The sequence below is a fragment of the Nesoenas mayeri genome, assembly GCF_963082525.1.
Source record: "Nesoenas mayeri genome assembly, chromosome: 1".
Lineage (NCBI taxonomy): Eukaryota > Metazoa > Chordata > Aves > Columbiformes > Columbidae > Nesoenas > Nesoenas mayeri.
Window position 1 is genome coordinate 134,618,683 of NC_137541.1, and position 24,318 is coordinate 134,643,000.

A 24,318-nucleotide genomic window follows, 5' to 3' on the forward strand; every position below is an offset into this window, starting at 1 on the left:
ACTTGTAATGAAAACTGGTTAAAATTTATGCTGTTCTTCATTTTTATTATTTATTACAGTCTCTGCCCGAGTATATTGATTTTGTGCCAACCTCTGTTCTTGTCACAGTTTTTGTCACACAAATGAGGTTCCAGAAATGTAATACCTATATTTTATGAAATTCAGTCCTATGCCATTTCAGGATGACCTTTTCAGTATTCTGCATTCTGATGGGTTGGCTGTTTCTGAGGCAGGGGCCTATTTCCATCTACACCTTATGCCCTCAACACTTATGTTTTAAAAGCAATTTAAACAGAGGTTGATATATCAATTTCTTCTGTTTGTATTGGCATGCAGAGTTTATAATCTCCTTTCTAGAAAATCGGCGAACTCTAGACAGCTCACTCTGCACTGCACGTGCGTCCATGTGGTCTCCATGTAGGAGTGAAGTTTTAATGACAGTATTCATTTTAGTATTAGAGTATATTAAACTAATGAGCCTGTTTTGCTTTTATTTCCAAGCAATTAAAAACATAGATTTGAAACAGCATTATGAAGCACACTAATGAAACAAGCTTATCCAAATCAGTAGCCCTCAGCTACAGGTGTCTGAACAAGAAGGAGCAGACACCATACAAACAGACATATAGACTTATAAAGTGATTGAACATACACAGAGTAGAATATAGCTAACTAGGTTCTACAATGACAGGGTGAGTTGTTACACTGTCTGTAAGTCAAGCACCTTCTGTAGGCAGTATCATAATTGCAGACTAGAAATACCATAAATAAGAATTCCTCATAATTTCTGAAAAATCCTTATGAACACTAACACAGGAATAAAGGTGCAGGGAAACTTTCTTTGAAAAGCACACCTGATTCTCTAGGTTTTTTCTCTTCTTGCTCAGCATGGTAAGAGTCCCTTGCAAGTTATGTGAAGGCTTCTGTTCCAGTTAATCCCCCCCTATCATACAGATTACAGGAGCTGCTGACTCTCAAATTGTCTTATGACAGCTTTAGTCTGTTGCATGTTCGTCAGTACACATTAATCTACTTTTGAAAGAAATATTTTAGAATACATATAAGAACACTGTGTCCTGACAGGACAGTATAATGGGTAGAATATTTAATGAGAATGTATTTAGCTGAGAAATTTTGTTGGTCCCTATTATGGCTCTGAGCCTCTGCTCCCCTGGCAGCACTTTTCATCCATCTATTTAGACCAGTAGTTCCCAGAAGCACAAGCTCAGAGGAAGCTGACAGCTAGCCAGGTCTCAATGCCGCAGTGCATGTGTAGTGACTATGACTTATCTGTGACAGATCATCCAGTTTTTGTGTGCACTGCAGAGATAATTTGTGTATGCACAGTAAATCCAGTACATCCAGAATGTATCTGACTTGCTACACACACTTTTGTCACCTGTGTAGCTTGTGTAGAAGTTCTGACATATCCCAAATACATCAGATTCATAGTGCATGCACGTTTTTTTGCATGCATTTATTTCTGCCTGGAAAATATATGAGCTGAGAGAGTCTCAAGGATGTGCAATGGAAAAGCAATCCTGAGAGATTTTTACCAGCTGAAGTCCAACAAGTCTCTGCTATGTGTACACGGGGTAGGCAACCTGAACATAATAGAATATTTATTCTGCAAAACATGGGGACTCCTGAACTTTTCAAAAGAAACATTTTATCTGGGGGAAGAGGCAGGGAAGAATAAACCACTGCTTTTTTCCTAGCCTCATGCAGGAGTGCTGAGCAGTGCTAACTATTAGAGAGCAATTGCGGGGGACTGTATCACTTACCACAAAGTGCAAACCAGCATAGCACTGCCTGTCACTGTTCAGGTGGGTGCTGTTTGTGGAGCAGCACACCATGCCACCACTACTTGGTTTTAAACATCAGCTGCTTATTCTGAGGGGCCACTGCCCTGCAACCAGGCAGCATCAAGGCAAGCAGGGACCCTCCCAAGAAATCTTCCAGGCACTGCAAAGCAGGCCAGCCTGAGATCACCTACACTATCTTGTTCTCAAAAAAAAGACAGAAAGTTTCTGCTGAGCCTGAATACATCCCACTGTACCTTCTTTTTACAGCATAGGATGTGACAGAATAACCTATTAGTTGTTTACAGAAAAATGACAGTCAAACCGAGAGGACATTTACACCTCATGCATGCTGACACTGAAATTATTAAACTGCATTTCTGCCAGCTAAAAGGCCTTCCTGCCCTGCCTGCACTGCTATTCGAGGAATTAATTGTCAGAGACAAAAAAAGCACTCTTCTCCAGTAAACCGGCAAACTTTTAAATAACGTGTACTTTAGACCTTGAGTATCTAGTTAGACCTCTGAGCAGTTCGTTATCTTCACACATTTCAAAGCTGTTACTGTGAAAAATGCATGAAAACATGAGCAAAAAAAGAAAGCATAAGTACACATGAGGCAAAACCTTTCCTGCAGAGAACAAGAACCCAGAAAAGCTTCTAGATCAAACAGTTTTAGGAAATACATTACCATTTTGGATTCATAAGGATTTCCTTGGGAGGATTAAATGCCTTCTTCTTTAGAAAAAGTTCATCTTAAAAGCTGTCACTTGTCTTCTGCAATGCTCTGGAGGTTTAGCAGTGGTCTAGACAGCATTACAAGTCAGAATTTTATTCAACATTTCCAAGTCTTATAAAATTCAGGCAAACCTAAATGAACATTTGGAAAAGACAGATTTGTTGAAAAACATTACTGAGCTGTATAAATAACAACAGCCAAACAGCAGGAGCAGGGTGTAGGAAGGGGAAAGGCTATAATAAATGCAAGCAAGAAACTTAGAGAATAACAATGCAGCTACCCTGTTATCACCAATGTGGGTACTAACAATAGCAAAATTTTCAGAAACTGATATGTTGTAGTTATGGTAAAACAGCAACAGTTCACTGATGTAAGCACATCAATGCCGGTTTGCCCCAGCTGAGTACCTGGCTCTCAAGCCCTCTTCAGATCTGCCATTGTGGGGAAAATGACAGCCAGGCAGTGCTGGACATCACACCGGCCAAAACCAAATACAAACCATTAACTGAAAATTGCACAGCATGCTTTAACTACATGAGCTAACAGAAATGCTTACACTTTCCCTGTAAAGACATCAAGGCATGGGCTTGTAAACCCAGAAACGTGTGGTCTGAGCTCATGTGTAACAGCACAGAGTCCCATGGGCATCAGCTAGGGACAATATACAGGCTTCTTCAGATCAGGAAGCAGAGGCTGTGATTCCATTCAGAGGATGAGAGGGGCCAGGTCAGGCAGAGCTCACCAAAGCGATGAGATGGGTGTGTGAAACAAGAGGTGCCACGCAGCCAAGATTTCTAAACCCTTGCATACAGTGAATTGGCTGATGGCACATTGTCTCATTTGTTGTTCTTAGGCCCAGCTGCCAAATCACATTAAAAAGAGCTAAAATGCATAAAACATCTCCTAATATGAAGCGGCCTTAAAACAATGGCTGGAGATGTCCCAAAGATGCTATATGAAAACGGGAATTGTTCCATGTGATCCTGATGTGTCCACAAAACAATTTCCCTTTTTAACTGCTCAGCCCAGCTGTGGAAAAGGCAAAATAGGCAGATGCTTAGGCCATTAAAACTATTCTAGAGAAGCGTAACACATATTGCTCTATCACCTAGACCCAGGCATGTTACAGCCGCTGAGGGACAGAGGATCCATGATGGCGGGGAGGGAGCCCATGGAAGCAGCTGGGTCAGTGCCTCCACATTCTTCCTTAGTCCCACAGCAGCGATGGCAGGAGCAAGACTCAGTCTTCCCTACATGTTCCTCCCTTCGTTCCAGATCCACTTTTTCTGTACTCTTCTCCATCAGCCCAGTGCCTATCTTTGACGAAGAAGAAAAACCAGTTTCTGTTCACACTTCAGAATTTTTGAGAGCTTTAAACTAGTGCTGAAATTGGCTCTATATACTGAAGACACTCGCTAGATGGAAAGCAAATATGTGTCCCCAGTGCCATGTTATTAATTTGTTCTGTTTGTATTTAAGCTAAAATAATCGAAACTGGGATTCTTCCCTCCAAGCTGCTCTTTTTTCTTCCTGGAAATGTTAAAATGTAACCTCAGGTCCCCATATGTAAAATGGAAAAATAAGTGCCTGCCTTGCTGGAGGAAGGAGAAGTTAAATGAAGCCATTTGAAGATGGAAGCATTAAAGATTATGAGACACCAGGAGCTATATCAGTGGGGTTCCTGTGAGTGGCAGAGATCAAAAGGAAGATTTACTTACTCTATATACACCTATATGTATTTTTTTGGAAAAAAAAAAAAAAAAACATAAGAAAAATTTACTATTATAGTCTCTCTGTCTAGATGTAAAATACAACAGAGAATGATAATGTGTTCATTTATCCAAATGATTTCTCAAAAAAACAGTCCCACTGACTCACTTATTCTTCTAGCTGAACAATATCAGAGGGTGTTTTCCTACTTTGTATGGTTTAAATGTTGATTTTATAACCTGGATTCTTCAGAAAAATGATGCAACTGAAAAATTTCAGTCAATACCTAAACAATTCTGTCACGAAGGAGTCTTTTCAGAATTTCATGTAAGTAAAATAAGTAATGTTAAATCAGTGGCAGATCTAAAACAAAAATTAGAGTGTTTTACATAATTTGAAAGATCTGAAGATACAGAGTGTTCCTCTTTTTGTTTTTTTTCCACACATTGCCAAGACTGTCCCTTTACCTGGCCTCCTGTCAGCCTAGATTTCAGACAGAAAATGTGAAGACAGCATAGAGTTATCCAGTACGAATCTCTTTTTAGATGTGAATATGAATTTTAGTTTCCTTAATGCTTTCAGGAACATCCATCTGAGACAACAGAAGTTCATGCAAAAAGGGTCCCTCAAGTTCCCCAGTTCTCCTCTCTGCTTATGGCTGCACTTGTAATCAAAAATGGCATAATAACGCCTTTGCCTTTGGTACTGATGATGATGGTGACAGCTTCTATGGTTCAGCCATTTATGACGCAAAGAGATAGGCAGTAGAGATGCAAGGTTTTAAAAATTATAATATGCTCGTGACATCTCATAGGAACATAATAAATATCAAAAAAGTTTCAAGGGTTATCAAGCGAGAAAATAGCCTCCCAAATTGTGATTTCAGTTTAAAATAATGTTTTAAAAACTGAAAATGTTGAGTTCTGGTGCTGGGATCAAAAAACTTCACAATTTTAAAGCTTTTTAGAACAACCTAGAAGAGCCATAAAGTTGCTTTAAAAAAAAAGGAAAAGGAAAAAGAAAAAATGTTTCTGAGTGTTTCACACAATAAGCTGACTGTACGAGCTGAGATTCTAAGGGAATGTGAGCATCACAGGACAACTTCTTATGATAGAGAACATAAGAACACAAAGAACATAAATATGGTCCAGAAAGAGTAATAATTGAATACTGAGTATGGACTGGAACATCAAGATAAAAATTATTAAAAATAAGTGTGAAAACGAAGAAGTAAAGCTAAATGTCTCTTGTTTCTTCCAGTCCTTTTGTTCTCCCAAGAAAAGTGATTTCCAAAATAACAGGACTGACTATGATGATGTTACCTCTGTTTTGAAAGTGATTATCCTATGAGGATCAGTATTTTATAATTCCTTATATTTTAAAAAGATTTCCTTCTGCATATATGTTTCAAATGAAGCACATTAGAATTTCTAATAACATGCCTTATTTAGCTAAGAATATGTCAGGTCAGCTCAGCAACAGAATGAGTCCAAGAACAGCAGAGCTGAAACAGAAATAGGCGTAATTATTCCGTTTTCAGTGCGAAGTATATTTGCAAGATACTGAGAAGAAATGAATATTCAAAACAAACATATTATCAGGAAAAAATAAAAACAGCCTTATTTGGTAAAGAAATTAAATAGAGAGCTGGTAATCTCTGTAAAACAACAAATGTCATTTCTGACATCAAGGAACAGGCTGAGGAATTGGAAATATCTACCTTTGACAACTGAAGGGGAAATGTGATGACTAGTGAATCCCATGAATGATATAAACTGCAGTTCATGGCAGCTTACACCACTCAAATCCAGTCCAGAATAGCAGTAAACCAGGGTGATGACAATAAGGTGTGTGAAATGGCTGTAGGGATTTCTGTCTAGAACTTATACCCATGAATTCACATTACCAAAAATAAGTTCTAAATAATTCAGTTTAGAGCAAATATTTTTGACTCAAAGTCATCTGATAAAAATGAATTGATGGCATATAGATTGTTATACCATAAGCAGATGTATAATAAACAGACATCAACACCCACTGTATGAAATTCTTGGTCATTTTACATTATAAGCCCACACATACTTGCCATCTCTCTGATGGCAGAGACCACACTACGTCCAGCCTAGCACTTCTACAGAGGGTGCTCTCCTATCTCATTTTACCAGCTTTTCTTTCATTAATCAGCAACAGACATAACATTCATGATAAAATTAGATGTACTTAGTTTTATTAAATAGGGCTATACTGTATCCTTATACATGGCCTTGGAGCTGTAAGCATTAGTGAGGCACTACGACTTATTCTGTGAGTCTGAGTATATCTATAGCATTCCTTGGCTGGAGCAAATACAAAACATTATGGTCTATCAACTAGGGTGAGTTTGAGAAAAAGTGTAATGGATAACAGCTGATAAAAATGTATTTACCCAGCTGCAGATTCTAGTCTCACAGTGGAATTTTATAAAAATTACATTGTTACACATAATTTTTACTTATACTCTAGCAAAAACAAAAAACAAAACAAAACAAAACAAATTTAAAAATGCTGATTTCATGGTACTGTTGATCAGACAATAGCACTTCCTTTAGCAAAGAAGATAGTAAAGTTTTAGGTAAATATGCCAGCACTTAGCACCTATTATTAACAGGAAGCACGAGTGATTCCTTGCATGTTATGCCAAAGCTTCAGTATGGAGGTGTGATTCCTTCATATCCCACCCAGTTCCTCAGCTTCATTCCACAACAAAACAGACTTTAAGGGACAGGGGAGGTGATTTTTGGTCAATCCTTTTCCTAATGGTTCTAAGCTTAAATCACTTCTGACGACAGGGCAACCCCGTGCAGTGTTCTCTCCTGAAAGGGGCAGCTGAAAGCTGATGGTCTTACAAAAGAGTGTTGTGAGCATATTTTGAAATGAAAATTGCAAGTAAGCTTATCAAATGCAGAATAAGTGCATTTTACTTTGAAACACTAGGAACTATATTTCATTGTTCTCTGATTCAATGGTGCCATTAAAATTGTCACTTAATTATCAAAGAGATTCTGTGAGCGTCTTTTGATTGTTTCACTAACTATAAGGACGAAGCTTGCTCAAATATATTTTTATATACAATTTCCATAACAAGACTATGAAAAACAAGACACTTCTATCATTAAACTGCATTTTCATTTTTCCCTTGTTCAGTCATTTCAGATATGCCCTGGACATCAAGAGGCAATCTGAAGCATAATTTGGATTTCAAGCCTTGTGTGGCCTTGCTAGAAGTAAAAATCCTACACCTTAATGCCCAAATCTTTCAGTGTTCTTTGTAGTTTAGCTCTTGGATCCTTACAGGCAGCTTAATTGATATAAACTTGAAACTTAATTTAAATTGGAAAAATGCCTTTAAGGCCTTGAAAAAATTTTGAAGGGTAAAAAGTATTTTTCAGGTCTACTGTCAGAGAGAAGACAAGGTGGGGAGGGGGCGTGAAGCCTGGGAAGGCAGCACAACATTCTTTTGTTAACTTAAGCCATCATCTCAGCCTGCAAAATTAAGTCAGGTTATGGGTTTGGCAGAAGACAGGAACGTACTCAATTACTTTATTTGCTCATAAGGTTACCTGGGGTCAACCTCACAGAAATGGTCACTTGTAGCCCCCTCATATTCTACCACAGTTGGCCAGGAGTTTAAAGTGAAAGACCAGAGATATTATAGGGCTCCAAAAGGAAGAGACAGGAAGAGTGAAAATTAGACCTAATCATCTTATTTGTTTTCAGTTGTCCTAGTTGGACAGGATATACTGCTGAGATTTTGGGCTCTGGTTTAGTTTATGAGTTAGATTTAAGACTTAATTTTAGGTGCCAAAATATGACTTAGTTTGAGGGCAAAGTTTCAGGTTTTAATAATTTGTAGTCCTTAAAATTAAAACCAGGAGCCTCACTTGGATCTCATTTTATCTGAATAGGAAGAGGAGCTTGCCTGTAACAGTAAATTGGACTCAACACCTATACAGCATTATTTTATGGTTTACTGGACATTTATTTTAGTGAAGTCTGCATCTGCATTACATTAAAGTTGAAAGGAAAGCCACAAATGAAACTCAAATTCAAATCCAAGCAACAGTCGAGTCAGCTATGGAGTTGCTAACTGCATTTGTATTGAATAAATTTACATTCTGGAAATAATGAAACTACTTTTGCTGCATTTACCTTATCATGATCCTAAGCAAGGCAGACTTATTATGTAAAAGGAAACAGTAAGGTAAAATAGCAGGTTCAGAGAGATTAAAAAAACCCACAACCCAAACAAAAAACACTCTTGCTCTTTTCCTTTCTCGCCCCCCAAAGCTACATAATTTACTCCCAGTCCATAAGGTCCTTAGTTCCAGTGATTGGGATGATGGATGGCTCTACTTCAACTGCAGTAGGAGAAGATACAGCAATGTATCACTCTGCAGGAAAAAACAATAGAGCAAACAAAGCAGCAGGGCAATGCAATGGGCAGAAGAGCCAGGGGAATTCTCTGCTGGTGGGAAAACAGACAGCCCTACGCTGGAATTGTGTGAAACATAACATGTTTTGTACTCATTGTGGCCATGCTCATATGAAACCTGATAAAGAGGGGGTGCCCAGCAACTGGAGAAGGGGGGAGATGTTTTCCTCTTGAGTACTGCTGTTTTTACAGGAACAGAGGTTATAGTAGATGTGCTACAGCCTTATGTCTTATGATGCAGTTGATTGTAAACATCTGAAAGACAGTTGGGTCAGTTCATTGCTAATCTCTCTGAAAGCCAGGTGACTCTACAGTTTACCTGTGAAAACCACAATTGCCTAAATCATTCTACAGCAATCGATTGAAACACTTATATTTTAATAGAAGTCAGTGTTCAAACTCAAATCCAGTAAATCAACAACTGTTCTGCTAAAACCATCACACTTCTCTACCATAAAACTTAGCAGCAAATGCAGTAAAAAAAGGAATAATGCTATTAAATATTATACTTTTTTCCAAAAAAAGCGAAAGCACTGTTCCTTGGCAAAGATAAGTGATGGCCTGAGGAAATACTAAAAGCTTAGGTGAAACACTTAAAACACATCTGAAATATTTTCATTACTTATGTATGCTTTTGGCATGTGATGTATTAATTGCAACCTGTAATTTAGATGATTTAGACAGAACATAAAGAGAGAAATATAACCACAAACAAATAAATTTACGTAATTCATATCACAAAAGTTCAAGGGCACTTTCTAATGCCCAGAGGGACTAGAAAATTTTTAAGCTCTCTGTTTTGAATTAAATGCTGCAATAGGACAGGTTTTCCAATTTTATTTTTTTTTTTGCATGAAAATGGGTTTACCATGCAGAGAAAGTCATATGAAGCTCTGATGATTTGTTATTGTAAAGCATGTTAATACTGCTTACTGCTCAAGCTTTCTCTCACTTCCCATTTTAAAACCTGTTTCAGTAGCATGTAATTCTGCTGAGCTTGACACAATGAAGTTGAGAGTGTTTATTTTCCATTCTATTTAAATTATTTCAGAAAACACCTCTACCACTTCTATAGTGAGGGCAAGGAAATAAATAGATAACACTTCACCCACTTGAAAAACTTGGTGACCATTCTTTGAACAGCAATGACTCTCATATTTTTTAGAGCAGTTTTCTGAAATCTGGAAAGCGGGACACTGTTAATTGGATTTCTTCTTCGCTTTTCTTATGAGATTTCCCCAACACAAATCAAAGACTTTAATAAAAGAAAACACAAATCCAGCTAGCTAAAATATCTGTAAAGCTGAGCACTGCAGAGCTGGGGTGAAGCTTTCAGACTGAAGGACCACACCTGTTCTGGCAATGCATCAGAAGGCTTTCTGTAAACCCTTTGCAGAGGAGACAAAGGGAGTCTCATATTCAAGGTGGAGAGGAATACCATGTCCAGGATGTGGATGCTCTGCCTGCCACATGCCTCCCCATTCCTTTCTGTGCTAGGTAAACAGCTGGTCAGGATTAGCTGCAATTCTCTTCTTGGAGGCGGAGTTGATTGATAAAATGTTTGAGCCCTACAGTTGCAACTGAATCAACAACTTTCTTGCTTCAACATCCAAAATAGCAGTAAGTACTCTGAAAAGCCAGCTGTACATCTGAAATTGAGCCACAACGTGAGTGTACATTTTAAACTTTTATCTCTGTGAGCCAGCTACCAGCACCCCTCGGTCACTGCACAGGGAAGATACATTTATTAATGTCTCTAAAGTACTCAAATACTAAAACATGGATATCAGAGAAGAGCTCACCAGGAATTAATAATCTTGGCTTTTGAGCAGAGTTTTAACAGACTGCAGTTAAGTAAATCGTATGACTTTATATTGACCATAGAAGATGAAACACAATATTGAATCAGTAAAAGAACGCTGTTAGTTCTGTACACTTAAAAAAGAAAGGTTCCTGTGGACATACTCTACATGATTATGCAATTAAAGATGAGTATATTACTAAATACATAGAAGACTGAACACAACATAATCTGGATTTTTATGTTTCCTGACTTCTGAATATTGGATTTTACAAGTTTACTAATATTTTTCTTTCCTATGCTTTTGTATACATTCAAGATAAATATTCATATTCAACATAGGTATTCAGAATTCTAGATACAGGAATTTTTTGCAAAACTGAAATCTGTCTTCCTCTTGGAACCTACTCATCTCGCATTTTCTTAAACACCCAAATCAGAATATTTGCTTTTGTTGAATTTATCTGAAGTAGTGCTTTTAAAATCTGATTATAAAACATTTTATTACAATTCTCTTTCAGTGAACTGGCACATCTTATAAAGAAGTCATGATCACCTCTGGTAAGTATGAAAAAATATGTTAGAAAAACATTACTAAGGTTGTAAATTCAAGCAGTCGAAACAAAAATTTGAAGGACCTTCAACGGATCCTTCATCCCCTCCCCGTACGATCTATGTGCCATACTTGAATTAGGATAGTAGTCTGATAAGTCATCCACTGCAACACATTGGACTCCCTGTAAGACTACATCTTCCAGCAAAGACTGTGACAATAGTTTAACTGCCATGTACAAACCTGGTCATGTTATTTCAAAGTTCACATTTTAGTATGAGACAAGGTACAGGGAAAGGGCAGAAATGATGATCATCATGGTTTCTTTTCTATGGGGAAATTTAAATCAACTATAACTAGAGTTTAGAAATGAAAGAGTATATATAATATAATAAAATAGAATAGAATATAAAATAAAATAAATATAATACAATAATGAAATATAATCAAATAATAGCTACAAAATCATGAATGTAATGGAGAAAGTAAAGAAGAAAACATTCACTATTTGTAATAGGAGACTGAGAGGGCACTCAGTGGAAGAAAATACTACTTTCTATAATTAAATTGCAGTAGCATTTTGTTAATCTGCTCAGTATATAACTGAGTAAAGAAGAGATGAGACAAAATTGTGAAGGAAAGGTCCATGAATATCTATGAAATACAATGATGTAATTGAAACTTCTGGTTCTTCAAGTCACGAATTACAGTTTACTTGCAGACTAATGACAGGTTATAGGATTTGGAGATTATATTTGAGAAAAAATACCCCATATTTTTCCTGTTTCTTAAGTTCATTCCCAAAGAACTCATAATTTGCCCCTGTCAAAAGCTAGATATTGGGTTGGAGATAGCTTGGGTCTGCTCCTAACTGCCATATTTACTACGGCATAGTCCTGGAAAAAAGGTTTGATTTTAAGGTGCTGTCAGCTGAGCTGCCTTCAAAGGAGACAGAGAGTACATTCACTTGAATGTTGTAGCAACATTTCCCCCAACTGAGAAAAAAATAAAAATAACTGCTATATTCATGAACACATCAGGTTGTTTTTGATGGTTGCTTTGTTGAGGGTTTTTTTTTCAATGTGCAGATTTTCCATTTCATACATGAAAGACTATAGATTTTTCTGCATTGACAAAAATCTCATTTATCTTGTGATATGAAAGAGTTAGCAGCTACAGGGTTAAGGGTAAAACCCCTTTGAATACAAGTCATGTACACTTTAGCAGGTGATTGGAAGAGGTCAGCTTGGCTCCATCCCGTCTTTCTTTTATTTTCCAAATTATTTATCAGTTTTCATGAAGTTGTTTTGATCAAATGTGTTGTGTAGCTAAGTGGATCCTCTGAAGTGTCCTCAGAGTGAGAAGCCTCAACTCCTGCTCACAGTACTGTGAGGCACCTGCTGCATCCGATGGCTGCATGCAGACACCTAGTTGTAAAAGCCCTCAGGAAGAAACCAGCCAAGTTCGTGCTCTTTTTCTAGGTTTTATTTTTATTCCACCAAACAGTTAATGTGAGAGTTTAATTCCAACAGCTCCTGTTCTAAAGAGCTTTGACATCGGGCAGCACTCTAAATGCTCTCAAATCCCACATTAGGCTTAATGCACTCTGAGAGGTGGTGTGCATCTGACATGACTCCAGAAGAAGAGGGGGGAAGAAAAGAGCAGATCGAAGTCATTAACAGGATTCTGAATCTAGCAGAAATGAAAGTCTCACACACTCTAACTCTTCTGTCATTGTGATAACTTCGTGATAACAATAAGGTTGTAAGCAAATTTGTATCTCAGCTGGGGAAAAGATTGGAATAGACTACGTTTTTTCTCTCTCATTAAACATTTCAAATACAACTGAGAGGAATTTTAATATTTAAAAAGAGAGTTTCAAAAGCTATTTACTTCTGGGCAGCTTATTCTAACACCACCTCAGCTTATTTTTGCTCCCATGCATCTCTAATAAGTAAATATATGCTCACAGTTAACTCTGGAAATCTCTGCTATTTAATGAATATGGAATTAATTTAAGGTTTTAAAGCATTTCCCCTCAAAGCTTTTCCCCTCTCCTTCACCCTGGTCTCATTTTTCTTCTCATTCCAGAATTGCTAAGATAGATAGACAAAGTCCTTTATAGATACTCATCACAAAAATATAAGATTTCCCCCTTTTCAGAAGACATGCCACTACGTATTGGGCTGAAAACCGTCACCATGTGTCAAGCTATTCAAGTCAACAGAAACCTCTTGTGGTTGAAGGTCATGCTGTTGTTTTACTGTATGCCACTGTTGTTTAAGCTGTACTGCAGAAATCCTCCTTTTTTTTGAGCCTGAGCAGGCAGTTTTGTGAGCTGAGAGAGAAGATGATAGGAAGCAGCACTTTGAGAAGCCACCCATTCCTGGTCAGTGAAAGCATACTGGATGAGTCATACCAGTGAGACTGAAAGGCTATTTCAAGCAAGAAAGATGAGTTCAAGAAACCCAGGGGAAGGAGAGTTGTTAGAATTAACAAAGCCTCTCATTATCTTGAGCCAACATATATAGTGAGGTGGCAAAAAGAAATAAATATGTAACAATCACAAAATTATTAGTTTTTAATCTGTTGCTGATTTTTTGACTGAACAGCTTTGCTTCACTAACAAAATTATTTTATGTATTAAGGGCGAAGTACTTCCAATAAAGCTTCATTGAACTTATTAAGCATAAGAATAGTTCATTTTATCTTGCTTCTTTCAAAACAATAACAAGTGAGGGAAAAGAAGAAATATTCCCACTGCCTTTGATAAGGCCAAGATTATATTCAGAATAGTCCCTCAACTATACTTAGATAGCATGGTCACTATTTCAAAATTCCAATCAACGGTTTAGTAAGAAATCTCTTTACAATTACTAATTGAACACTAATAGCAGTTAAGGCTTACTAGAAGAATATAACACCATTTTCAACCGTATTTCTTCCTTGTATATCATGCACCTTTTCTCCAACATTTGGCTAGGCAGGTGGCCAGCAGGCACTGTCAAGATAATTTATGTCTCTTGTTTATTTGAATAATTAAAGTAACAACAACACTGGAACCCTGCAACTTGTGCACACCCCAGCTTATACAACACTTTACTGTTCCTTCTACTCTTGTCCTCCTGCAGGAGAAATTCCCTGCATAAGGAGGCTCCTAATGAATCACTAAGGCCCAAGGAAGTAGATCTTCGTGCAAGTAACAAATTTCTGTTCTGCTGACTAACAAGAGAAGAAAACTCCCATAGTGGTTTATGAATCCACCTGCTCTGTATATCATAAGCGGTCACACCCACCTTAGCACCTCTACCTTCTTTGGGGAGCTGAGTGGTCACCCAGGTTCACCCAGCTCCGCTGCTCTTCTGCTGCAGGCAGCCTTCGGTGACTGACTGTGACTGCACATGCAGCATATATAGACAGCTGTAATTCCCTCATTTCTGAAGGACGGAGGATCCAATCCAAAACCTGTAATCTTGAGTTTTAACCAAGAGAAGAAAAACAATTGAAATCAATGGGTTCTGAATCTCTCTTCAACTCTCATCCTGTCATGGCTTCTCTGTGGCTGCGTTTGCCACGTGATTCCCTCTGATGTCCACAAGATCCCACCTGAAAGAGAAGGAGCTAATCCAAAGCAATTAAATTACGTAAGAGAAGCTGATTGTGATTCAGATTGATTCCTGTGACCAACTGAATCCATAACACTCTACTTATTTTGGGCAAAATACTCAGGCAAGCTAAGCCATATAGTATCACTGACCATAGGACAGGCAAAGTAATTTACAATAGGACTAGACTCTAGACTTGTCTCTCCGTATTTTCTTCACCATTACATTTCTTTTCTAGACAATCCATATTTTCGCTATGTTTCAGCAGATTTTTCTGAGATGCATGTGGTACATGGATATCTCCCTCCACTATAGCAACGCTGCTGGCCTTGTGATGCAAGACAGTTGCATTTTATGGGTGGTTTTTTTTATCCCTCTTACACGTTTTCAAAAACTGTCAGGTGACTTTAATAGATGAGAAAATAAAATGGTTTAACTCAAGGCCTTTTTCTTTTAATGTCTGTAAAATAATTAAGACCCCCAACTCCTGTACTCACAAGACAAGGGCAAAGACTGAAGCAATATAAATTACTTTGCTGATGAGCGCATTAGCTAAAAGAGGTCTGTTTTCCTGCTAGGCAGAATTAGTTTGTGCCAGTATGGGGGAACCAAACCACTGCCATATTAATCCTCAGCACTGGTGGGTGGCATATTAATCCTGGTATTATTGTTTGTGTCCTCAACTGAATAATGTCCAGGATTTTGAGTTGTAAGATAGCAAGTTCCTTTAGTTAGTAAAATATTTCGGATTATCATGTTCACAGAGCTTCTAGTATGTTTTTACTCAATATACATAACTTGCTATGAATAAAAAAAATACAATCAATAGATGATAGTAGTTCACGTGATACATGGAACATGCCAGCTTGTTCCCTTAATTCAATAAAAAATAAAGGACATGCAGAGCAGGGTTAGAATTTGTGGACTATTATCAGTCACTCAGTTTCAACAGTCAGAGTATTCTGCCTATGCCATCTGCTGATTCATCATGTAACTAAGCGTCTTTCTAAAAAGCAGTATTTTCAAAATACATATATATTTCTTCAGGAAATTCCAGAGCAAAATCAGGTGTCAGACATATATAAATGAGATATTAAAATATGGTAAGCATATCTGACAGTTCAAAATACATTATTTCTTTGCTGTCAGTCTCGGTGAACTACTGAAAGAGAAAACAACATTACCTGCTTTATTGTAAATTGTATTGCGAGACACAAGTCTTTTGTTCTATAGCCTTGGTAATTTTCCTGTATTTCTACTACTAGAAACATTGTAGAAGAATGTATGCTATCATGTTTGAAAACCTGATGCCATCTCTCTAAGTTTGCAACTGAGTATAAGAGTCTTAATGCTAAACTGACCTGTGCTTTACAAAAATATATTAAAATTCTCATCTAGATTTGTCTTCTAAAAAAAAACCAAACAAACCCAACAAAAACCACACACACACAACAACAACAACAAAAGGTGTGGGGGGAGGAAGGAGGACTGCGAAGCATTCAGTTGAGACAACTGGAATTACGTTTCTGTAAGTATTTCTATTTTGGGTATTTTGCCTATAGCTCTGCAAAGCCTATCCTTTTCAAAGTGCTATTTGTTTTTAACCGTTATAGCTATTATTTTAAAATTATTAAAAACTCACTTATTCCCTTACAAAGCTGCTACAATTCAGAGTTATTTACATACATATGAATGAATATATGTATTAATAATGATTGATAAATATATATTAATTCTTAAAGGGAAAATGTTTCCTGTTTAATTGTAAATTGCACTTCAAAATGTACAAATGGAATTAAAAAATATATATGATTACAAATTAGAAAAAAAAAAAAAGAAATAAAAATAACAATAAACCCCCCACAAACTTAAAAATTATTATTTCTAGGAAATCAATGATTTAAAAAATGAGGTGTTGCAACAGTAACCTATTTTATTCAAATAAAGAATTGATTGCAAACACAAGCAACCTTATAGTTTTGCTAGAAGCCGGCCGGACACTCTATGTCAGTACAGGACCCTGTTCAGTTATTTCCTTTCACTATACTAAAGCAACAATTACAAGGATTAGAGGCTAAGGCTCAGTTTACTGGAGATGATCGGCATTTAGCCATGTCCCTGGCATTGCTTTAGGGCACACAGATGGGTTCCCATGGGCCCCCAGCCATGGAGCTTTTTCCAGCGGCAGGGATCAGAGCAGGTGTGTTTTGCTGATGCTGCAGCTCCAAATGAAGCATACCACAGGTGATGCTCATTATGGAAGCTATGGAGATATAAAGGAGAGCGCAGGTTATTGCTGATGGTGGAGTGCCAAAGGTTAGTGAAAAGCTGGATTGTCTGCTGGACCAGGGTAGATAAGAACACAAAAGGGCACAGAAAGGGATTTGAATACAGCCACTTATCAGTGTGCCTTTTAAACTACATTATGCTGCATATAATAGTGTGCTGTTAGCACTAAAATTGGGAGTCTTCTTTTATGAGTGTACTAATTTATTAACATCAATTTGTGTCACCATTTTAGCAGCTCCTCTACTTTCCTGAGCCAAGAAGTAAGACACTAGGTCAGCTAAATTCAGACTGAATTCAAGTGACTCTAGTTCTTTTGAAACAACTATTGCAATCTGCTGATGTAGCTCTCTGTTGGCCACTGTATTGTTTTCTCCACAATAAAGGCAAAGCATCACATATAAAAAAAAAAAGATGTTTATGCCTTGGAATAAATTGTAGCTTTACTATACTTTATTACTGGAAAACAGCCAATTATTATGCAAAAGAATAAAAAAGGATCATTTATATACCATACTGTTAAATTTTATATCGAGTGATATGATAAAATAGCCAACTGGGACAGTGGGTGGGGAATGAGAGGAATGCTAGATTTTATTTATGTCATGTTTATAGTTAGCTATGTTTATCCTTTTTTGTCAGTTAAAGGAACATTAAATAGAATTATCTTGGATTTATGGTAAGTAATAAAGCAGACTTTTTTTTTTTTCCATGAATGCTCAATTAGATTAAAGTATACAGTCACAAGTGCAATGTATGCATATACTTATGGTTTCTTTCCTGAGGCCATCTTCATGTTTCTCTCCTAGGATGACAAGAATTTGGAAGACTGGACAAAACAGTGCATGTGTTGACTGTAACAAATATGCAAGTATAATGCAAGACTGGTAGGACTGGAACATGGAGCTTAGGGATCATGAAAGAGAAGGGAAAGGTGCAAAAGATGTTAGCACCAGACCTAAAAAGAAACACCAAGTGGGGATTTCTGGCAGGAAGTAATGTTAATGAGCATTATTTCAAAAAGGTACTACCACTGCATGGTGTTTGTGGAGGAAAACTCATAAAGGCTTTATTTACCCTTTGTGTTGCCATGATTCCTTTCTGCCTAAAAGAAGGGGAAGCCTAGAAATCCTTGGTAGAAGGCACCTGATGTCTTACTGCATATCACTCTAGAATAGACTGACATTTTGCTCAGACATGGGTCTGTCATCTAAAGCCAGGGGACAGATTTACATCTTTCTTCCCGGCAAATGATAACCTTCAAAACCATTTTAAAATGTGAAAATACCATTCCAAACCACACCTGATGTCCTTTTCTTCTTATTTTACAGTTGTGTCCTTTTTAACAGAACACCCTTGCGAAACAAGGGAAAGGCAAGCAAGATTAAGTTTTATGTTTTTCAACAGTATTATACCTGCAGTTCAAGGCTTAGTCTTTGCTGTTGTGTATGTTCACATACAAGATAAAGAGGAAAAAAAAAAAAAAAAGACCAGCAGTTTGAATCAATTAATGTCAAAACATTCTGTAAGACTCATACACAAATACTGGCTCAGTTTATTGGATGCCAATTCTGGATTAGCTGATAAAATCTCTAGCTAGTGTTGTCATAATAAGTAAATAAGTAAGTAAGTAAATAAATAAATAAATAAATATCCAGATTCGTTAAGATAATTTTGTGCTACCTTCAACCTAATTTTAGACTGGGCTTAACTTGTTGCACAAGGATTTCCCTACAAGGCAGGTTTTTTAGGTAGCACAGTGATTCTTCTCATCTTCAGCTCAGAGAGGCTGCCAAGAAGAGTTACAGCCAGGAAACAGCCAGGCATCCAGGGACCTAAGCAAGATGAGTCATTGATGGTGCCATGGTTAGGAACTCTGAAAACCTGCTGTTTCTCCCAGTTTCTCTTTAACCCACAGCCGATCATTCATGCCTTACTAACAGTAAGGATTAGATTATTGCAAGCTCTACTTCCAAACAGACTCTTCTTACTGACAAACAAGTGCAGACTTTGAGGATTTTGCCTCAGTTTTATGCCAGCAAATTGTAAAGGCACAAATTTCTCTGCACTTTTATTCTTGAATTTTCCGTGGCTCTTTTGTTCTTCGTATGTGTCTTACAGGTAGATGCAATCAAATAGCTATCATTCAAAATTTTATCATTCATACCCTAAATAATAATAGGGCAAGTTTTAAAAATCATCTTGCTTGCTCACTTTGGGGAAAGTTCTCCGAAAATCCCTATTGCTGCAGATTTTCCTAGTTCATATTTATTTCAGAGTGAAACCTGTTGTTTTATTATGGCCTTGGATGTAAGTCTTTGCAAAAGAAGTCATGTCAGGTCAATTTTATTTTCCTAATATGAAAAGGTAATGTTTATTACATACACAAATGTGTAACATGTGTTAGCTATGAATTACTCAGTGGCCTAACCCTATGTGCTTTCATTTTTTTATCAATGCAGAAATGTCTTTGAACCAGATGAGACAAGGAGGGTTGTGGTCTTCAAAATACCATTCAGGGCCAAGGAGACTGACAGAAGTCTGCAGACACATCAGCCAAGTACAAACTGCTCAGACACATCTAGCATCAGAAACTGCTCTGTACATTATGCAACAGTGGCTTGTTCTAAGAGCTTTTGCATATGGAAGGTACTTAATCCTTCACAGACTCTTTCTCCAACCGGACATTGAAACTACTGAAAAAGAAACAGAGAATGCCAGAGAAATTTAAAGCTGTAACTAACCAATATCCATTTGTGTCTGAAGTAACTACCTCTGCTTGGGGTGTCATCTTAGCAAATGGCATCAGGGCTATTGACACCAACAGGTGCTTCAGGACATGGGACTGTGCCATCCCGGGGCAGAGACACTCCTGCTGAAGCAGCCACCTTTGTTCCAGAGCTTGTGAATGGTACAGTACATGCCTATTCCAAGTACCTGCAGGGTCCTTTGCTCTTCTCTGCTGCTCCTCAACACCAATAGTTATGGTGATGGGCGATAATACTGGAGGTTACACCAGAGTATTTTAGTCATCTGTACTATTTGGCCAAGAGGCAAACATCCTTCTATATCAACTGTAAAGAAAACACAGAGGAAATACATAGGAAACCTAGTTTCCTAACATGGATGATACTTGTGAATTGTGTAAGGCATATGGCTCGAATACCTTAATATTCCTGGTGCAAAACGCACCCTTTCCCCTTCTGTTTGCTTCCCAGTAGATCTCAGTGGTTCTGCCATTCAGAGAAGAAGTCAGACAGTGGAAAAAAGGTGGAAAATTTAGTCAGCAAGCAGTGTAACTGCCAGTCAATAAACAAGCCCCTCTCCCTCAGCAGTGATTAGTCTGCCTGTTAGCAAAGACTTGCAGTAACAACACATTTGCCAAAGAACAATAGCCTGCATAAAACTTATTTGTAGCTCAGGCAGTTTAACTAGAAACCTAAGTCATTGCAAATCCTCTTTTAAGTTTTAATTTAATTTAATCTTCTCCTCAGGGCATGGAATATGCACAGGAAGCAATTGTTATTATGTTTTTCATAAGAGAGGAAAAAAAAAAAGAAAAGAAAAATTTTTGGTGAGACTGATGGGGGCATAGAGCAGTGTAGAGGTGGGGGCTGGGAGGGAGCTCAATACTGCGGGTGCCTTCAGATGAACCCTTGAGAAAAACTGACTTTTCGGCTGATGGCACCAGAGATTGTGGATGGATGAAGACAAATCATGAGAGCCAGATATCAAAAGAGAGATAAGAGCAAGCTATTAAAATGTACATTTATATTGCTAAATATTTTTAGGGTTGCTGAATTGAGACAGCTAGCAAACAGCACATCATGGAGAACATTGATTGAAAAGCTCACTGGGTTGGGGAAGAATTTTTCATTTCATAAGTCATTTGCTGTAACCATTCCAAACAGTCAGCAGATTTTTTAAATTAATGGGAGTCGTTCTCTGAAGAAGTCTGGCTTGATGGCCACTTCCTTCCCTGGGTTTTCTCTGGAGAACTGAACCTCATCCTTTTGTGCTGTAAGAATTTTTTTGGTCAGTAATGCTAATTTTCTTGGCATGTTTACAGCATGAGAAATTATCTTATCCTGTTTATAAAACCCCATACAGATACAATGCTTTACAGAGATTTTAAGTCTAAGTCCAAAGAGGTTTTTCTAAGGAGCTGACACTATATATTGAATGAACAGTGGAGCAGAAGAATTGCCATTAGAAGAGGTTACAAAGAGCAACAGCTACATTTTTTTTTCACTTGTGGAGAACTGGAAGTCTATTATTTTTAAAATTAATAAAGTGTTATTGTTGTTGTTATTATTATTATCCCTCATATCTATTTAAGTCTTCAAAGGACAGAAATTCCATGGCCATGTTCCACTTCTGGAGAGGAATACAGGCACTGGACAAAAAAAATCAACCTGCCTATTACTCAAAACTGGCATTTTAATTGCTTTCCATCTATCACTCTCCAGTATCAGTTTCAATCTCACTATAGGATACCTCAATGTGTGTATGAGTCAAGCCAAAGCTACTTCAACAAACACCTGTCATGTCTTTGACCTAGTATAGATGCAAATAAAAATCTTATTTTGTTAGTATACTGCCACAAATGAATTGGTTTTAGCAAATTTTAGGAATCTAGACATGCTTTATCTTCTATACCATGTGAACATTTGTTTCAAAGTGACAGCTAACCGTAGTGACTTGCTCATTGCAGATAAGAAATGTTGCATGAGCATAGGCCTTCTGCTTGTTAAAAGTTTTCCTCACACTAATATCCTGAAAAACATTCAGGAAATGACTTATGAAGGTGTGAAAGTTTAACAAATAATAATTAACACTCAACATTTGTCAGGTTGTTGGAAGTCATCTAGTTACTAATATTCCACTGACAACCACCAACAGTTGTAAGATCCAGCCTGCCATCTGCAACCTGAATTGTAGTCCTATATGAGCTATTTTCTCTCTGTTGCCTGTAAGAGAAGTCCAAATGACAACACTGTAGATAATGGAAGTCAAATGGAATAAATGCTACCCCTACTCTCTTGTGCAACAGATGCAATCACAGTTTTACTTCATTGTCACTGAAATTACTGCTGTCCATAGCCTCATGAGCACTGTAAATTTCATTTTCCTCATGCTCAGTATTACATTATATTAACAATAATAATGTATATTCTGAGATCCTGCTACTGTTGGTCTTGCCTTTTCCTTCATTTTCTTAGAACACCAGGAAAAATAGTGCAGTGATTTGATCAAATAATTTGCATATGCATTTTGCTTTGCAAATTATCTCACTATTCCAGAGCTTTAACCAGTCAGACCGCAATCCTACAACAGTCATAGCAACTGTTTTGTTTTGTCAAATGAATGAGGTTTTTTCAATTTCTATTTTTGTTTCTCTTACTGAAACAAATGTAATTATGAGGAAAATAAATTTTCATGACAAACATTCAGAGTCATAGTTAAATTCCTAATGATTTAATATAAGTTTTAATTTCTAAAATTTATTCTGAGTGAATTTTAAATGTAAACAGAAATAGAAGCTTTTAAGACAATTTAATTCCAAATGTTCTGTTCACAAAAAAATAATTCTTTCCAATCCTCTTTGTCAACAGTCTCTTTCACATTTGCACATTGTACAATCAGCAATCTGAAATCTGAAAGTTTTCTTTAGAAATAAAACTTACAAGAGGATATACCCAAGGGCTATTGACCTTGGCCAAAATCAGCAAGACTTTTCTGTGTATTTCTATGTTTGTATTGACTTCTACCTCCTATGGACTTCTTCTTGAAGAATCAGAAAAGAATAAAGGCCAACGAGAACTAGAAAAACATGCTCACGGAAATCCAAAGAGAGAAAGATGGCAGAAAGAGGGTGGAAGGGTATGGTTATCAGAAGAAAGCTGGTAAGCACAGGAATACAGAGATAACTTGCAGATTTGGGGCAAAAAGGATCCTCAGGATCTGTGCACAAGAAACAGTTGCATAAAGCCTTTTGCAGGTTTCATGGCAGATGTATTTTTCTGGTTCATCTCATTGCGCTGTAGATACTCTTCTTAGCTCGGACTCCTCATTCTTGCTTTCTCTGTTTGCTGCCTGAGTGCCCAGGCTACTTTCAGCCCTTAGCAGTGAATGAGATGGAAGACAGACAAAGCTGTATGGAAAAAGAAGCAAACAAGAACAACAACAACAAACAAAACCAAACCAAAAAAACCCAAACTAAAACAACAACAAAAACCCCAAACAAACCCGACAAAACCACATGAAAACCTTTGTGAAGGCAGGAAGTGTTACTGCAATGTACAGAGTTGTATCAGCCTTTGTGTCCAGGACTGCTCTGCTCTCACAGCAACTCATGCTTCTTCCTCAAGTTCCTGATGCTCTTCCTCAGATGCCAGGGGCAGACCATAACACCTTCCTTCTTCTACACGTTCTCATAGGCCTCTCTGCTGCAACAAGGTGCCTATGGTTCATGCTCACTCTCAGTTGTTATATCTTACACTGATGTTTCAACACCTTTTATCCCTTTTACTGCCATCTTTAAGGGGGACATTCCCCCCTCCTCAATGCTCACACAAGTTCTGATCACAAATCTCACCACAAAATGATTCAGATGGGAATACATCACATTTCTGTAGGACTACGAACACATGAGCTATTCTGATCCACATCCAGTTTCTTCTCATTTTAGGGGCTGCCCGGAGTTTGGTCTTCCTCCTCTGTCATACATGGGACCCCGAGTCCACACAACCTTCCCCTGCTGCCCCTGCGTCAGGTTCTTTGGAAGTGACTGTCATCTTTTTAGGCAGTGGGAGCACATTCCCAACAAACATCCCCTCATGCTGAAACCTGCAGCACAAGGCACATGCACGACAGTGCCCTGACATTCCCTGATCCTTTTCTTCTTCTCATGACCCTGTGTCTCCTCCTAGGTCGATTACCTTCCCTGTCTCCCCAGGTGCAGGTCTGTGTGGCAAGGTACCCTCCCCACAGACTCTTGCTCCGGTCTTTTATGTGGAAAGCAGCTTCCCACACACTGCATCCAAAATTGCCTCTCTTATTCTTCCCTATAACAAGCTGTCTCCACCCTGTCTCTCAGACAAAGTCTAATCCCCTATGCTTTGTCTGGGTATAGACTATAAACTCTTCATATATGATCCTGCTCTGGCAGGGGGATTGGAGTAGATGATCTCTTGAGGTCCCTTCCAATTCCTAACATTCTGTGATTCTGTGATGCTGCTGCTGTCATGTATTTGCTTAGCTCTATATGCTGTTGATTTATAAAGGACCAAAGTCATTGCTTTGCCTTCAGAACTATTAGTCTATTTAGGTACCAATTCAGAGGCTATTTAA

General features: G+C 37.7%; 1 protein-coding gene across 1 annotated transcript in view; it reads right to left on the reverse strand.

Moving 5' to 3' along the window:
• Positions 1-3,643: 3,643 nt before the first annotated feature.
• The window catches only part of ROBO2 (roundabout guidance receptor 2), a gene marked incomplete at its 3' end in the record, with an annotated part of 521,961 nt that continues 501,286 nt past the window's right edge, over positions 3,644-24,318 (reverse strand). The window contains exon 32 of the mRNA XM_080358539.1: positions 3,644-3,856. Within this exon, the coding sequence (XP_080214665.1) occupies positions 3,644-3,856 (213 nt within the window). The remainder of the gene's footprint in view (positions 3,857-24,318) is intronic.